General features: G+C 36.7%; 1 protein-coding gene across 13 annotated transcripts in view; it reads left to right on the plus strand.

Annotated features, from left to right (window-relative positions):
* FAM135A (family with sequence similarity 135 member A) overlaps nt 1-19,448 on the plus strand; it is a 124,401-nt gene that overhangs the window by 72,780 nt on the left and 32,173 nt on the right. For 11 of the 13 annotated variants that reach the window (XM_087438782.1, XM_087438778.1, XM_087438781.1 and 8 more), the window contains one exon: nt 3,614-3,769. In XM_087438782.1, the coding sequence (XP_087294908.1) occupies nt 3,614-3,769 (156 nt within the window). Of the gene's footprint in view, nt 1-2,261; nt 2,357-3,613; nt 3,779-19,448 lie in introns of those variants that run through there. The other 2 variants (XM_087438786.1, XM_087438789.1) reach the window with 2 other exon arrangements.

A 19,448-nucleotide genomic window follows, 5' to 3' on the forward strand; every position in this document is an offset into this window, starting at 1 on the left:
GAAACTAGTATCTGCATACACTGTTGGTAATCGTGGAAACTGGTCCATTTTTTTGAGGTCAGTTTATCAGTCTGTTTTAAAATGTTTATTAAATACACATAACAGTTTTTGTTTAAAAATCTATTCCACAAATGTCCTAATACATGTGGGCAAACATGAATATAAAGAGTTGCAACATTAATTATTATAAATTCCCATGTAACCATTTGAAAGAATTACATGAATTTCTATGCGTTGACATGGATTATTTAACTCAAGAAATATTTATTGATCCTGATGCCAAGTACAGTTTTCATGGTGAAAAGCTCTTCAGGATATATTAATTGAAAAAATAAATGAGAGAAAAATATGAATATCGTTTTGTGTATGTTAAAAAAACAAAAAGCTATGTATATTTTTGATTATGGGATTACATATAAAATATTTCAAAGGAGAGATATATATATATGTATTCCAGACTGTTAACAATAATCCAGTAGAGTGGCATGAAGGATGGGATTTTAAAGAAAAATTTTTATTCTTTGCTCTATATCCATCTATACTAAATTTTTAAAAATAATACATATGTATTCATATATTACTAATAAACTTTTTTAGATACACTTTTAAATTTCAGTATGTAAATGGACATCATAAAATTTAACGTCAACAACCTAGGGTAAATTTTGACGGCAGATAGAAGAGTCAATTGATGTACTAATATTTAAAGAGCTTTTATAAATGAATAAGAAAACCTGTAACTTTCCATTTTTCATATTAATATGTTAGACATCCAATTAGAAAAAGGCTAATAAATATATGAAAAGTATTCAATTTTACTAAGCATCAAAGAAACAAAAATTTAAATATTCTGATACTGTTTTAACCTATCAGATTTGCTGTGCTGTTTTAGTAACAAAGTAATGCCTGTTGAGATGTGGTGAGATGCAGATTCTCACACCTCATAGATCGTTCTCAGAGATGAGTTTGGCAGTGTGTATCCAAAGCCTTGTAATTTATAATATTGTAAAAATCTTAACCTGAATAAATACCCAACAGTAGGAGAATGGTTAAGCAAATTATGGGACACTCATAATCTAAAAAAGTTGTACAACCTTAAAAATGGTGCTTTCAAACAAATGTTTGATGATGTAAGAAAACGCTCATCTTGTGTAATTCAGTGAAAATGGCATAAAATATATATGTAATTCTAGCTTTTTCTCTATATAACTGAAAATAATTGAAGACTGTACACTAAAATGAACTTTATTTTCTTCGTTTTTGCTTTCCCCTATTTTCCAAGTCTATTAAAGTAAGCAATATTTTTGTCATCACACAAGAGCAGTGAATGCTGTGAAAAAGTATATATCTATATAAGACAATAAATGTTATTTGAAAGAATATTATGCAAATGTAAGATATTATTCCCACATTTATACCTATAAAAGATCTTGTCAAACTTAATTCTAATTTCCTTTTTAACATAAAAAACAATTTTATTATTATTTATATTTTGAGACTTATTGTAAAGATTTATGTAAACCAGAGGAGTAATTTATTTATACTGGAAGAGATGCTTTCCCAATAATGAAAATACTAAATTCCTCTCTCAGAACCTTGGTGCCATGATGCCTGAGAAATAAAATGAATAATTACAAGGTTTCTAGACAGCCTTGCTCTCAGGAAGAGAAGAGTTGGGTACTCTCTTGAGCTTGTGGCAAGGCCAGGAGGGTGAGTGCAGCTTGCGTGTGGAGTGCACTGGGTGGGGTGCTGCTCGGCTCTGACACTGCTGTTCAGTGACGGGTGGTGCCTGTCCGAGTCTGCTTTTCCTCACCTCTGTTAGCACCCTTCTGGGAGCAGTGCTGCAGGTTTCAGCTGATTCTAGAGTACATTTTAATCTTCTGTGTGTTCTTAAAAGAGACATGAAAAACTTGTTAGCTTCATTTCTAATACGTTTATAAACCATTTCCTGGCGCAAAACGCATGCGTAGATTTATTATATGTTAATGAATCAGTATTTATCAGATGCTGACTTTGTTAGCTTCCATTCCAGAATTCTGGAATTTATCAACGTTTTCACTTGATCTATAAATTCTGGGACCTTTTTCCTTATCTGAAGCCTATAATTCCTTGTTCATTCATTCATTTATTTATTCGGTAAATATTTATTGAGTGACTACTATGTACTAGTAACCAGAGTCACGAAAGTGAATAAGACACAATCCCTTCCCTTCTTACTAATTTTGCTGAATTTTTGTTTTATGTGTTCTCTGAGTTAGAATAGATAAATGGAAGCTTGGTTTGAGTGGGGGAAGAAAAGCCTGCTGAATTGCACACTTCAACAAGAAGTAAAACTGACAGTAGGGTATCATATGTGGTAAGCAACGTTTGGGGATTTTTTTTTCCTTAGGAAGGGATTAGTACAATTTGGGACATGTTGAACTTGAGCAACTTTCTTTTCACCTCCAAATACAGTCATCCCGTAAGTAATGGGTCTAGAGCTCAGGAGAGATGTGATCCGGAGACACAGATTCAGCAATCGTCGGTATATAGATGGTAAATGAAACTATGGGATTGGCTTCCAACCTCAACCTGAACAGACTGTTTTTACCTTCTATAGGGTAGGGCAGTGAAATCAGCATCTGTATATTTGAGGTAGATTTCCTAGTGTTATTAGTAATTAAAGGCAAATTTTTGCAGCAGGATATCTGCCTGAAAATTGACTGCTGCCTCAGTGAATTAAGGAAAAGCCTGTCCTCGTAATGAAAATGCTTGTCCAAAGGAGAAGCAGTCATTCTGATTTAATAGTCTTTTATTATTCTTTATTCAGAAATCCTTATTTTATCAATTTGAGAAAACCAAATGCCTTTTAGAAGATTCTGCATTTAATAGTACAATTCAGTACTTTTAACTTTTATCATCAGTTTAGGTGAATATTTAAATAAATGGGATAATGTAATACCACTATTAGAACACTCATAATAATATAACTGTTTACTTGCTTTTCTTTCCTCACTAGACCGTGAGTTTCTTGTATTGTGAAGTGTGGGCCCTAGCATTTAAAGTGTGCTCAGGGAATAGTGGATGGTTGAATTGTTAGAAAAGAGAAAGAGAGACAACGCTGTAAGAGATTACCACAAACAAAACAGAGCCTAGGAACATAGGAGTGAGGGAGAAGCACTACTTTTCTGTCTCAGCCTTTCTGAGGAGTTACAGATCTTTTAAGTACTTTACTTAGCTGATTGGAGAAAAAATCTTATTTTAAGATTTCATTATCTTTCAAAAGTCTTATAATTTTCATCGTGATTTGTGCCTTGTGTTTAAAATTCCCAGTATTTTAGTATTTGAAGTTGATCATGCTCTATAGAATCCTGATTTGTAATTTTAGACTATATTTGACATTATTTCAGTAACAGGATAGCTCAGATATTGAAATATCAGTTAAGTTGTTGAAAATCGCTATAGTAACTATCAAATAGAAAAGAGCCATTGGTCAATTGATCTCTCTGTACACACACACACACATTTCTTTTTAAAACTAAAAATTTGCCTTTGTTAATGTTCTCAATAATATATTTAGATATGTTATGGTAAGTCTCAGGAAGCAATGAAGTTTTTTTCCTTGTCATTTCAGAAAATAGAAAATCCTGATGAACTGGCAGAACTTATAAATATGAATCTTGCACAACTTTGCTCACTTCTGATGGCTTTATGGGGACAGTTTCTGGAAGTTATAACACTACATGAAGAACTAAGACTATTGTTAGCACAAGAGCACCATACTTTAAGGGTAAGTTAAAGAAAAGTGATGGTAGAACATTTTAATGAGCATTTCATTTATCTTTAGAAATTGCTTATGAGTAAAAAGCCTGATTTTTACCTAATATGTTGATAAATCAGGAAAGAGACATTTATCATTGTGTTATTGGTTGATTTCTAAAGTTAATAACAGAACAATACAGTTGAGCACATGACCTATCTCAGTTACAACTTCTGCTAGTAGGAAAAACCACCCAAATGTAATAAAATAGGAAAATATATGACAGAATAGTCCCTGGAACCCAAGAACAGGAATTATACCCAGGTCTCATTAGGAACAGAACCAGGAACTAGAGAGCCATCTCAGACTGTTACACAATCTCTCTCTCCAACTTTTCCTCCTTTCCCTCCCCTCCTCCCTCTTCCCTCACCTCCTTTGGGGACTTGTATTATGAACTTGGAAGGTTGCGGGGAGTGGTCTAGACATGCGTGTTTGCTCTAGGCCTAGCGTGGACGTGAGGCAGAAATTTTTGTGTTTTATTGTACAGCATGGCAAGAGGCTTTGAGATATTAAACATCTGACTACCTTTCCAGTCTTATCTCCTTATATACTCTGTATGCATACTCATTTTCCTAACCTACTAGTAGTTCCTCAAAAACATCATGTTTATTTTCTTTTTTCCTTTTTCTTTTCTTAGTTATAAAATGCAACATATAATCAAAATCAGAAAAGTGCATAAAACATGCGCATTTTAACAAATAATTAAAAGTACATACTCTTTTAACTGTTACCCATATCAAGAACTAGGAAATCGTCAACACCACGGAGTCCTCCCTGTTTTTTCCAGTTTCTATTCCCTCCCTGACATTTAGAAGTCGTCACTATCTGTCTTCTGTGAGGAGGTCCTCACTGGTCTGAGTCGTAGCACCTGTGTGTGCACACTGAATAACAGAAGGTGTTTCAGCTGCTTACATGACCAGCCTGTTACTGAATTCCATATAAACGACGTCATATGGTGTGTATTCTTGGTTACTTGCTTCTTTCACTCAAGATTTTGTTTGTGAGATTTATCCATTTTGTTGATAGCTGTAGATTGTTCATTTTCATTCTGTGATGTATTTCATTTGATTATACCCACGATTTGTTTATCCATTCTGCTGTTCATGGACATTTGGATTACTTCCAACTTGTAGCTACTACAAACCAAGCTGCTGTGAACATTCTTGTACATATTTCCCAGCATACCAGTGTCTCTGAAGTATTTACCTGCGAGGGAAATTGCTGTGTCGTAGGATATGCACAACTTCGATCTTACTAGCTAATACCACACTGTTTTCCAAAGTGGGGCCAGTTCTCGCTCCCACCAGCGCTGTGTGAGAGTCCCTGTCACTCTGCACACTCCTCAGCTCTTGATATTGGCTGGTAGGCTTCTTAAATTTTGCCACTCTGATGAATGTGAAATGGTATGTCACTGTGGTTTAGTTTGCATTTCTCGAGTGACTTGTGCAGTTGAGCACTGTTTTATGTGATTTTGGCTATGTAGATTTCCTCTGTGTGAAGTCCCTGTACAAATTGCTTGCCTGTTTTTCTATAGGATTCCCTTTCTTTTTCTTCTTGATTTGTAATACTTCTTCTATGTATTCTAAATACTAGTCCTTTGTTATATGTTTTATAAATAAATCTCTCATTTCATGTTTTTTTTTTTTCCACTGTCTTTTGATGAGCTAGAGGTCTTAATTTTAGTGTAGATGGAACAGAAGAGAAAGGCTACGTGTAGACATATCCGTATTTGGACATAATATATGCAGATAAGCAAGGAACAGGTGAGATTTTCAATAAATGATGTTGGGACAATTGAGTATCTGTGTAGAAAAAATATTATATAAAATTCAGTTTCAGGTGGATTGAAGACGAACGTGAAAGGCAAAATCATAAAGCTTATAAAATATAGTAGAGAATTTACAGAAGAGTTACAAAATAGTACAGAATACTCCCGTATACTCTTCATCAGAATCACAAGTTACCATTTTGGCGCATTTGCTTTATCATTCCTTCCTTTTGTAGATGGGTACTTATATGAATATATACATATGTACATTTTTTTCCTGGATTATTTGATAGTTATAGACATGATGCTCTTTTATCTCTAAATACTTAGGATATATTGACTAGGAACAAAGATATTCTCCTAGTTAACCACAGTATAGTGACCAACTTTAGGAAATATAATATTCATACAATACTGATATCTAATGTACAATCCATGTTTAAATTTTGTCAGTTGCCTTAATAATATCCTGTGTGACAACCTTTTCCCCTTTTCCAGGATCAAATGCAGGATCACACATTGCATTCAGTTTTCATGTCCCTTTAAATTCTGTAGACTCATTTAATCTGGAATAGTTCCTTATATTTTCCTTGTCTTTCATGATTTTGACTTTTTTGAAGAATTGACCAGTAGTTTTGTAGACCATTCTTCCATTTGGGTTTGTATTATGTTTCCTTGTGAATAGATTCAGATGATACACTGTTAGTGAAATACTACATTTTACTTGTTTTTCAATCAGTTTTGGTAAATTATATTTTTCTAGGAGTTTATTCTGTCTAAATTTATTTATTTATTGGCATCAAATAATTCATAGTATCCTTCAATTATGTTTTTCACATCTGCAGTATCTGTAGTGTTTTCCTCTGTGTCATTCCTGGTATTAGTTATTTGTCCCTTCACTCTTTTTTTTTCTTGATTGGTCCCACCTGAAGTTTGTCATTTTATTAGTTTTTCCAAAGAACCAACTTTTGATGTTGTTAATTCTCTCTCGTATGTTCTGTTTTCTGTTTCATTAGTTTTGCTTTTGACTTCAGTATTTCCCCTTACTTTCTGTAGATTTATTTTGCTGTCTTTTTTAAACTTCTATAAGTAGATGCTTAGCTTATTAATTGTAGCATTCTTCTATTATACACGTTTAAGGTTATAAGCTCTCCTCTAAGTACTGCTTTAGCTGCATTCCCCAAGTTTTGATTTGTTGTGTTTTTTATCCTTCAGTTGTCAGTATTGTCTCATTTTTATTTATTCTTTGATTCAGGGTTATTTGGAAGAGTTTCCTTTCCCCATTAGCATATAAAATGATTTATTAAAATAACAAATATATCTGTTCCTTCATTTTCTGCATATAAACAGAAACAATACACTAGTTGATGACAAGATGCCATACGAACTACTTTATGCAGACACCACCTCCAAATGGGAAGTCTCGCAGCCTGTCGTAACAGTTTGGGAACCTAACATCTACTGCATAGAAATCTTTGAATTAAACCAACACATGTAAACAAAACTACTTTAAAGTATAAAATATGTTGTCTCATATTTAGCTATTATCATTTTTCCCTTGCTCAGAAGTCCAAGAAATTGAGTGCCTGCCCAGTCAGTATTCTTCTGAAATAAAGGACCAGAGACAGTTCTTGTTCATAAGTCACCATGTTTTGTATCACTTGACCCTGTGATCCTGAATTAGAGATTGGCACTTAGCCCAAAGGCGGTATCTACAGCTTGGACACGAGGAGGCCTAGTAATTTTTGAGGTGGCCTGCTGCATAAACTGCTGATTTGGGGCATTTTCTGTTAGAAGAGTGAGTGACTACAGTATCCAGATTGCTCCTCTTGAGTAATTTAAATATGAGACACGCAGGAAGAGACACGATTAGTAAGCAATGGCAGAAATCAAGAGAGAAGGTCATAGGCAAAAGCCATGAAACAGTAGAAGACGTGAGTAAACCAGTTGTCCTCAGGTGAGGATGACAGTGGAAAGGGTTAAAAGCAGAGCAGAGTGAGTCAGAGGTAGAGAGGAATGGGAGCATGGAGGAACGACCTGCAAAGGAAACAGCAGACACTCGTTTCTGAAACAGCAGCTACTGGAGTGATATTACGGTATTAGTCTGTTATTTCATAAATGGCAATGAACAGCATTCCAGTTTCCCAAGGGCTAGCTGTCTGACTACAGAGGCAGGTGCCCGATGTTCTTACTTTGCTGTATATCTGTGTAAAAATCCCACACAGCATGAGGTCACCTGAGCGTCTCTCTCTCTCGATAACTTCTTATCCAGGAGTTTGTTTCTTTATTTCCATACCTGTGAATTTATTAGTTGTCTGTTTGTTGTTGATTCCTAGCTTGTCTTCATTGTGGTTAGGAAACAGTCTGTGTGATTTCAGGACTTTAATATTCTTTGAAACTTGCTTTACTTACAGCAGGAATGTATATTCTTCAGGTTGCCCCATTGTGTTCTGAATATGTCTTCTAGGTTAAGTTTGTTCAAATTTTTCATATTTTTAGAGTTTATGGCTGCTAGTCCTATCAACTACCAAGAAAAGTGTGTTAAAATCTCCCATTGTGATTATAAATTTGTTCTTATTTGTTGTTACCAGGTTGTAAGTGGCAGAGATGAGATGCAGACCCAGGCAGTATGGCTCAATAGTCTGTTTTCTTCACACTTGATATGCTGCCTCTCAAAATTGAGGAGAGAATGATAGCAAGGATCAGAGGCAGCTTTGTAGCATAATATTTTGTGGGGTTGGGCTTGTCCTGGCTGGAATAGGAACAAGAAGGTAAACTTCAATAGACAGCAAGCAACTGGTGAACACAACTTTGAAAAAATGAGGCAAAGAATGGAGGTGAGGGCAAAACTTAGGTTTATGGAAAATTAAAATGCCGAACATAAAACGTAGAGCTTCCCTTTTCTCACCCCATTCCAGATACCAAGATAGGGCCTATTTAACTCTTAAAGGAGTCAAGGAGGGCTAATTAAGACACAATGAGAAAGTACCCTAATGTTACTTAACCAGGGATAATAAGCCCTGCCCTGCCATGTATCACAAAAACTGTGGAAATGGTGGCCTGTTATGTCTTTTGGCTCCCATTTATGTGGTTCAACAGGAACTTTGCTCATAATGTGCCTCAGTATTCTGAGAATACATTGCTAAGCCTACAGTAACCGAAGCAGGCCAAGGGTCATTCATTGTTTGTACAGGGACAGACTTGGCTATAGTAAAGTCTATAGGCTGTCTGATAATATATTCAGAAACAGCATAATTGGACTGAGTCACAAAAGTGAACCTATGATATGGAATCTCTGCTTGTTGGAGTGAAAGCAAATAATATAGCAAAGAGTTAGAATAAAAAGAAGAAATGTAAATCTATATTGAGAAGAATAATTTAATGAATTAGTTCAATACTGGTTCTACCATGTTATTTGATATCAAAATTCAGAAAGGGCAGATTTTCAAATTCTTAGAAAATCAAGTCATCCAGAATTGTTGGATTCTATAGTGCCAGACACATTCACATCAGAGCATAGAGACTACTGTATGTGAATGGTTCTCAGTGCCCTATATTAATTAAAAAGATAAAAGAGAGAGTGACGTCAGCATCATGCTGGCATATGATGTTTTTGTCCTGCCCACGACAACAAAAATTCAGCACCTGTCTACAAACAAAAGTGACATTATGGGAGCTGTGGGATCCAGCAGCATACACCAAGGGACTGGGAGGAGTCTCACATGCATCAGGTCCTAGGCAGACAGACCTCATTCTGGGCTGTGGACCCTGCAGTGGCTGTTAACTGGCTCCAGCTCCTGTTGTCTATTGTCTGGGAGCCCCTGGAGAACACTGACTTAGACAGTCACCCACAGTGAGAGAGCCTTTGTGGAAGTCCAGGCTTCCAGAGAAGTTCCAGCACTCCCTTGGATCAGAAAGGTACAAGTTTGGATGGATTAGAGTTCCAGCAAGTGGAGCAGCTTATCTTTACTCACATCACCCCTCCCCTAACGTGGCACAGCTTAGGTCCAAGAGAGCCCTTTGTGGAATGTGAATCCTCCTGCAGGGGAAAGGGAACATGGATGAGTGAGCGCCTGCCCTCCCCAGCTGTGCAGGACACTGCCAAGAAAGGCTTATCTCTCTCTCACCCCATTCAGAGTCCTAAATGGGGAGCTCCAGGACTCGGGGGTGGGAAGACACTGGGAGAACAGCAGATGGGACTCTCAGAAGGCATAAAAGGGACGTGGATCCTCACTGCATCGTGGACTCCCGCAAGAAGTCTGCCCGTGAGCTGCTTGGAAAGCCTCGCTCACGGATCCCCCCAGCTGGCCATGGGCACCTCCAGTGTCCCACGTGCGTCACCCACACACACCCCCAGTCTGTAGGCGGCTCCCTGTGTGCACTCTGGAAGGTGGCAGCAAGAGCAAGCTTTGGCATACCCATCCCTGCAGGACAAGGAGAGATGTACAAACTTGAGCTGTAGCATCACCTTTGGGAAGCAAAAGATAGGCTGTCAGCACTCAGCCTGGTGCCTTGCAGGATGGAGAGAAGAAATACAAGCTTAAGAATTCTACCAGAAGAGGGAGCAAGAAGTGTGGTATAGGTATGTCCATAGAGGATCTGAGAAAGCCTCAGAATCTCTGACAGGGCAGAAGGAAAGTATTTCTGCCCCAAAGACAGTAAATACTGAGGAGGTGACTGCTACTTCAAATGTGAAGATAGCCATGCAAAACTCCAAGGAACGTGAAAAGTCGAGGAAACATGACACCACCAAAAGATCACAAGAACCCTCCAGTTACCGAAGGCAAAGACGTGGAGATCTGTGATTTACCCAAAAAAGAATTCAAAGTAGCTGCTTTAAAGTAACTCAGCGAGCTACAAGAAAACACAGAGAGACAATTCAGTGAAATCAGGAAAGCAATACACAAACAAAATGAGAAGTTTAACAGAGGGATAGAAGTCATAAAAAAGAGCGGAAAAAGAAATTCTGGGGCTGAAGAATTCAGTGAATGAAATGACAAATGCAATAGAGAGCAGCAGAATGGACCAAGCAGAAGAAAGAATCTTTGTGATAAAAGACAAGAACTTTGAAATTATCCAGTCAGAGGAGAACAAAGAAATAAAAATGAAAAAAACTGAAGGAAGCCTGCCTGATCTATGGGATACCATCAAAGGAAACAATTTGCAAATATTGGCATTCCAGAAGGAGAAGAGAAAGAGAAGGGGCAGAAAGCTTATTTAAAGAAATAATTACTGAGAATTTCACAAATCTGGGAAGAGATTTGAATATCCAAGCACATGAAGCTCATAGATCACCAAACCAACTAAACCTGAAGAGGTCCTCTCCAAGACTCATTACAATAAAACTGTCAAAAATCAAAGACAGAGCATCTTAAAAGCAGCAAGAGAAAAAGAAGATTGTAACCTACAGGAAACCCACAAAAGGCTATGAGTGGATTTCTCAGCAGAAACCTTACAGAACAGAAGAGAGTGGGGTAGTATATTCAAAGTGCTGAAAGAAAAAAACTGCCAACCAGGAATATTCTTGGTTGTTATCCTTGAGAAATGAAAGAGAAATAAAGATCTTCCCAGACAAACAAAAGCTGAGGTAATTCATCACCAGTAGAACTACCTTACAAGAAATGCAGACAAGAATTCTCCAGCTGAAATGAAAGGATGCTAATTATAACGGGAAAACATATGAAAATTTGTAACATACTGGTAAAGGTAAGTATAGTTAAATTCAGAATACTCTAACACTGTAATATGGTGGTGTGTTAACCACTTAACCCTAGTATGAAGGTTAAAGGACAAGAGTATTAAAAATAACTACAGCTACAATAACTTTTTAATGGATAGACAGTATAAAAAGAGGTAAATTATGACATCAAAAACATAAAAGAGGAGAATAAAAAGTTAGAGTTTTTGAATGAAATCAAAGTTAAGTTATTAGCATAAAATAAACTGTTAGATCTACAAGGTGTTTTATGGGAGCCTCATGGTAGCCACAAAGCAAAAAGCTACAGTAGTTTCACAAAAGACAAAGAGAAGGGAATCAAAGCATAGCAGTACAGAAAATAATCAGTTTACAAAGGAAGACAGCAAGAGAGGAAGAAAGGAACAAGGGAATTGCAAAACAGCCAGAAACAATTAAAAAGATGGCATTAGTAAGTCCTTACCTATCAGTAATCACTCTAAATGTAAATGGATTATATTCTCCAATCAAAAGTCATAGAATGATAGATTAAAAAAAGAGAACAAACTATATGCTGCCTACAAGAGACTCACTTCAGCTTTAAGGACACACACAAGCTCAAAGTAAGGTGATGGAAAAAGATACTCCATGCAAGTGGAAACCAAAAGAGAGCAGAGATAACTGTACTTACATCACACAAAATAGACTTTAAGCCAAAATGGTAACAAGAGACAAAGAAGGTCATTATATGATGATAAAGGGGTCAATTCATTAAGAAGATCCAACAATTGTAAGTATATGTACACCCAACATCAGAACACGTAAATATATTAAGCAGATAAAACAGATCTGAAGGGAGAAATAGAAAGCAATGCATTTCTAGTAGGGAACTTCAGTACCGCACTTTCAACAATGGTCATCCAGACAGAAAATCAACAAGGAAACATTGGACTTGAACCATACATTAGACCAAATGGACCTAACAGACATGTACAGAACATTTCATCCAACAGCAGCAGAGTACACATTCTTCTCAGGTACACAAAGAACATTCTCCAGGATAGATCATATGATAGCTCAAAAAACAAGTCTTAGCAAACTTAAGAAGATTGAGATCATACCAAGTATCTTTTCCAGCCACAATGGTGTGAAACTAGAAATCAATCAACAGGAGGAAAGATGGAAAATTCACAAATATGTGGAGACTAAACAACACTCCTAAACAACCAATGGGTCAAAAATCTCAAATCAGTAACCTAACTTTACACCTCAAGAAACTAGAAAAAGAAGAACAAAGAAAAGTCCAGGAAAAGATTGCTTCACTGGTGAATTCTACCAAACATTTAAAGAATGAAAGCTACTCTTTCTCAAACTCTGCTCTTCCAAAAATTGAAAAGGAAGGAACACTTCCAACTCATTTACGATGCCAGCATTACCCTGACACCAAAGCCAGTTAAGGACAGGACAAGAGAAGTAAACTACACACCAATATCCCTGATGAGCACAGATGCAAAAATTCTTAACAAAATACTAGCAAACCAAATTCAATAGCAGATTAAAAGGATCATATACCATGATCACGTGGGGTCTATCACTGGGATACAAGGATGGTTCAACATACACAAATCAATAAATATAATACCATGTTAACAGAATGAAAGATAAAAATCATGAGATTATCTCCATAGATGCAGAAAAAGCATTTGACAAATTATAACGTCCTTTCATGATAAAAACTCTCAACATGGTGGGTATAGAAGGAACATACTTCAACATAATAAAGGACATATGTGATAAGCCCACAGCTAACATCATACTCAATGGTGAAAGGTTGCAAGCTTTTTGTCTGATATGAACGAGACAAGGGTGCCCATTCTCACCACTCCTATTCAGCAAAGTCCTGGAAGTCATAACTGGAGCAATTAGACCAGAAAAAGAAATAAAAAGCATCCAAATCAAAAAGGAAGAAATAAAATTGTCTCTGCTTGCAGATGATATCATCTTATATATTAAAAAAATCCTAAAAGCTCCATCAAAAAACTGTTGGAATTAATCAATGAATTCAGTAAAGTTGTGGGATACAAAATCAACATAACAAAAATTAGTTGCATTCTGTACACTAACAATGAACTATCTGAAAAAAGATGAAGAAAACAATCCCTTTCACAATAGCATCAAAAACAATAAAATACTTAGGGCTATATTTCACCAAGGAGCTGTAAAATCTGTATACTGAAAACTACAAGACTTTGATGGAAGAAATTAAGACGCATACATGGGAAGATATCTTGTGTTCATGGATCAGAAGAATTAATATTGTTAAAATATCCATACTGTCAGATCCATACCATCTATAGAGTCAGTGCAATCCCTATCAAAATTCCAATGGTATTTTTTACAGAAATAGAAAAAAGGGGTCCTAGAATTTTTATGGAACCACAAAAGACCCCAATAGCCAAAGCAATCCCGAGAAAGAAGAGCAAAGCTCTTGCATCACACTTCCTGATTTCAAACTATGCTCCAAAGCTGTAGTAATCAAAACACTACGGTGCTGGCAGAAAAATAGACAGACCAGTGGAACCAGCCCTGGTAGTCTAGTGGTTAAGATTCAGTGCTCTCACTGCCGCGGCCTGGGTTCCTTTCCTGGTCAGGGAACCACACCACTTACCTGTCAGTTGTACTGTGGCAGCTGTGTGTTGCTGTAATGGTGAAAGCTATGCCACCAGGATTTCAAATATCAGCAAGGTCACTCGTGGTGGAGGGGTTTCAGCAGAGCTTCTAGACTGAGGCAGACTAGGAAGAAGAACCTGGTCACCCACTTCCAAAAAAATTGACCATGTAAACTCTGTGAATAGCAGCAGAGCATTGCAGAAAGGCTAGGCAGTAGTCCACTCTGCTGTACACAGAGTCACCAGGAGTTGGAATCAACTCGACGGCACTAACAACAAAGACCAGTGGAACCACATTGAGAGCCCAGAAATAAACCCTCACATAGGGCCGGCTCCGTGGCTTAGCGGTTAAGTGTGCGCGCTCTGATGCTGGCGGCCCGGGTTCGGATCCCGGGAGCGCCCCGAGGCACCACTTCTCCGTCCAACGTGAGGCCGAGTCCCACGTACAGCAACTAGAAGGATGTGAACCTATGACATACAACTATCTACTGGGGCTTTGGGGGGAAAAAACTGAATAAATAAAATCTTTAAAAAAAAAAAAAAAAAAACCCTCACATATATGGTCAACTGATAACTTGACAAGGGAGCCAAGAATACTCAGTGGAGAAAGGATAGTCTCTTCAATGAATGGTGTTGGGAAAACTGGATAACCACATGCAAAAGAATGAAATTGGACCCCTATCTTACACTGCTCACAAAAATTAACTCAAAATGGATTAAAGACTTAAATTTAAGACTTGAAACCATAAAACTTCTGGAAGAAAACATAGGGGAAAACCTCCTTGACATTCGTATTGGCAATGATATTTTGGATTTGACACCAAAAGCAAAGGCAAAAATAAACAAGTGGGATTACATCAAACTAAAAAGCTTCTGCACAGGAAACAAATCCATCAACAAAATAAAAAGGTAACCTACCGAATGGGAGAAAATATTTGCAAATCATATATCTGATAAGGGGTTAATATCCAAATATGTAAAGAAACTCAGACAACTCAATAGCAACAAAACAAAACCAATTCAACTAAAAAATGGGCAAAGGAACTGAATAGATATTTATGCAAAGAAGACACAAATGGCCAACAAGCATGTGAAAGGATACTCAACATCACTAATCATCAGGGAAATGCAAATCAAAACCACAATGAGTTACCACCTTACATCTGTTAGAATGGCTGACATCAAAAAGTCAAGAGATAACAAGTGTTGGCAAGGATGTGGAGAAAAGGGAACCCTTGTGCACTCTTGGTGGGAATGTAAATTGATGTAGCTATTATGGGAAAAAGTACGGAGTTTCCTTAAAAAATGAAAAACAGAACTACTGTGTGATCCAGCATCCTACTTCTGGGTATATATCCAAAGGAAATGAAAACAGGATCTCAAAGAGATACCTGTTCATTTTAGCATTATTCACAATAACCAAGACATGGAAACAACCTAAGTATCCATTGATGGATGGATGGATATATATACATACACACACATGCAAACAATGGAATATTATTCAGCTGTTAGAAAAGACATCCTGCCATTGGCAGCAACATGGATGGACCTTGAGGGAAATAGGTCAGACAGAGAAAGACAAATACTGTATGATATCACTTATCTGTGGAATCTAAAAAAGCCAAATTCATAGAAGCAGCGGGTAGAATGGTGGTTACTAGAGGCCAGAGGATGGGGTGAAATGGAAGATGTTGTTCAAAGGGTACAAACTTCCAGTTATAAATAATTTCTTGGAATCTAATGTACAGCATGGTTTTTGTAGTTAACAATACTGTATTATATACTTGAAAGTGACTAGTAGAATAGATCTTAAATGTTCTCACCACAAAAAAGAAATGGTAATTATATAACGTGATAGAGGTGTTAGCTAAGGTGGTAATCATTTCGCAATATGCAAGTGTATCAAATCAACATGTTATACACCTTAAACTTACACAATGTTATATGTCAGTTATCTTTCAATACAGCTGGGAAAAAAAGGTAAAGGATATTTAATATCAAGTGAAAGATGTCTTGGTCATTTAAAACTGAGAAATGGAATTATCAAGTGAGATAAAGAAAAGCAAAAATAAATTGAAATAATGAAATTTGAATATGTCAAGAACTGTAAAGGATCTGATATTTTATCCTACTTAAAATCTAATAAGTTAGCCTACATAGGCTGATTCATGGATGCTGGCAGAAGATATGAGATCAGAAAAAGGACTCTGATCCTGGATCAGAGACAAAGGACTTTATTACTCACAGCAGTAGCAGGAACCAGAGTAGTATTTGCACTGGTTCCTTGAGCTCGTTTCCACAGCCCAACATAAAGAAAGCCAGGTTCACACCAGTGGATTGCATTACAGGAGAAAACCTCTGTGCCTAGGGATCCCAAATATTTTATAATGGATAGTAAGCATACCTGCTCTTTCCTCCAATGGGAGTCTTTATCTACCAAGGCTATAAGAAACCTGCCCTTTGCTCCAAAGGAAGACATATGTCTATCTTGCCAGCTCTTCTCAGTACAAACATCCTTGAAAAGATAGCCTGGAATAAAGGTAGGTAGTGTTTCTTTTCACAGGACTTGCATTAGTGTGGAGACCCTTGGAAAACCGTCTTTTAACAGTGTCTTGTGGAGAACTAATTTTCATTGCAGTTTATTCCCTCAACAGTTTTACTCATCTTTGTTGCTAGTGCTTCCAGAGATGCCTCTTGTGTTACAGTGCTTCCCATGGTAACATCAGAGATGCCATATTTCATGTTTATTGTAGCTTGTGCCTAGAATTATGAGTCCAGGGTTAAGAAGATCAATATAATCAGTGTATGAACTTGGGAGAGCCAGGCTTTGTACTTATGCTAGCATTGCAGACTTGTATTCTGCCCTGTACAAGCTCTTGTGCGGGCTGGTGGAGTCAGAGTAACAGTCGATTTGGCATTCTTTCAGAGACAACCTGAATACATCTTTAATTCTGTCTTGCCAAATACCTCAGGTTGCCAGATAAAATACAGAATGCCCAGTTAAATTTGGATTTCAGATAAATAACAAACTTTAATATAAGTGTGTCCTATGCAATGCTTGAGAAATACTTATACTGAAAAACTATTTGTATTTCAATGTCCTGTTTGGTAGAGTTGCCAGATTTAGCAAATAAAAAATAGGATGGCTAGTTAAATTTGAATTTTAGATAGACAGCAAATCATTTTTCAGTATAAGTATGTTTGGTGCAACCCTATCAAATAGGATACCAAAGCATCAAAGAAGGATTTAACTGTTTTTTATGTATTTTTGGATGAATGAAGTATGTCTTATGGAGGTGCAGAAAATGGAATTTTTTCGTCAAGAAGAAAACTAATTTAGACCTTGTTAATTTTGCGTGGAAACAGAGCATGTGGTAAACATACGGCTTTATTCCATATGCAGTAATATTTGTGGTTCTAATCCAGAGCAAAGCAATCCAAGTTGATATGGTGTTTCTGCTGTTCAGTTACTTAATATTCTATGATACCACTCATTTAAACTCTTCACAGTAAGGAGCCTTTTTTTGGACTATAAAATGAAAATCTTTTACTTTATAAGGCTTCCTAAAATAATTTCAAACTATACAGTCATCAGAATTAGAGAAGTTTTACAGCCATAAGAAACGATGAAATCCAGCCATTTGTGACAACACGGATGGACCTTGAGGGTATTATGCTATTCGAAATAAGTCAGAGGGAGAAGGTCAAATACCGTATGATCTCACTCATAAGTAGAAGATAAAAACAACAACAAACAAACACGTAGAGACAGAGATTGGATTGGTGGTTACCAGAGGGGATGTGGGGAGGGAGGACGGCTAAAGGGATGATTAGGCACATGTGTGTGGTGATGGATTGTAATTAGTATTTGGGTGGTGAACATGATGTAATCTATGCAGAAATAGAAATATAATGATGTACACCTGAAATTTATACATTATAAACAAATGTTACCACAATTAAAAAAAATTGGAAAAGTTTTATTTATCTTTGTACCTTCCTCTCAATTTTGGTGTGAACCTAAAACTGCTCTTAAAAAGTATTCTTTAAAAAACATATTTTTTTAAATCCTTATTGGACATCCTCATTCTGTGCCCATTTCTGTGCCCTGGTTGGCGTCTCTGTTTTATTCAGAATTGTGCCCATCTTTGCCCCCATAAGCCTATCCTCTTTTTTCTTTGACTAACTTCTCTCCCACCGTGTAGTTGCCTGGTTATGTTTTTAGAGTTTATAGCAAAAGTTTGTTACTAACCTTTTATTGAAATTATAGCGATTCTCTCAGGATTGCTGACCGTAAAGCCAAAGGATTTATCTAAAAATTGGGAGCAGGAGAGCTGTGTTCCTTTCGTGGTTGGATGGAATCCATTGTTGTGCTCTTGGAGAAGTAAACCTTTGGGTTTTTTCCATAGAATGTTCACCAGAAGAACCATGATAATTTATTGTATATTTTTACTTAACAAACGCATATGTAGCAATGATTATCGCCAGGCACTGTTTAATTGCTTAACAAATGTTAACTCATTTAATTATCAAAACAATCCCATGAAGTAAATATTTCATCATTCTCATTTTACAAAAGAAACATTGAAATTAGAAAGGTGAAATAACTTGGCCAAAGTCACATGGCTTGTACATGGTAGAGAGGGGGTGCAAACCCACACAGTAGATGCAGATCTGATACTTCCATATCTCATCTGTTTCCCCTGCATTTGCAAAATATCAAAAATGAAGTAAATTAAGACTTCAAATAAAATAGTAATCCGAACTTGTAACATTGGAATGCCATTCATTATGATACTGGTTTGCTCTGCTATTCGTATTTTACAAATAAAAAGAAATGACAATCTCAAATGATTTTCATTGGTCACCTTGTAATGCAAAATGTGATTTTGGATTTTTTTTTCTAGTTGGATTTAAAGAGAAAGTGCCATTTGCCTTTATTCCCTGGAATTAATTATTAAAAAATACTGTGGAGCACTAAACATATGACAGATGATCTAATAGCTAGAAAATCAAAACGTCATTTGTTGACAGCACCACCAAAGGAGAATAGTCAAAAGCACAAGTGATATGTAATGTATCTGTAGGTAACTGTTTCCCAAGATTGACTTTTTGGAGCAATGGGTTTGGTTGATTTTTTTTTGTGTGTAAAATTTGCGTAGCATAAATTAACCATTAGCCATTTTAACATGTACAGTTCAGTAGCGTTTATTACAGTGACCATGTTGTGCAACCATCACCTCTGTATAGTTCCAAGACATTTACATCACCCCAAAAGGATGTCCTCACTGGAGTCAGGTTACATCTGCCTGTGGAAGGAGCACCTTTTTGAAATTTGCACTTGAAAACTGCCATGTGGACTAGCAGTACCCTAGACTCTAATGTGTAGCTGCTACTTTCCAGTGAAGAGACTAAAGGGTCTGTGAGTTCTTATTAGCTTTTACTGAGATTTTAGGATCATAAAATGATATTTTCAACTGTATCGATGCTCTAGAAGAGGGAGAGTTAGAAATAAGCTTGTATAGCCATCCTTTC

Source organism: Ceratotherium simum, chromosome 13 (assembly GCF_057802395.1).
Source record: "Ceratotherium simum simum isolate JZ-2026a chromosome 13, ASM5780239v1, whole genome shotgun sequence".
Taxonomy (NCBI): domain Eukaryota; kingdom Metazoa; phylum Chordata; class Mammalia; order Perissodactyla; family Rhinocerotidae; genus Ceratotherium; species Ceratotherium simum.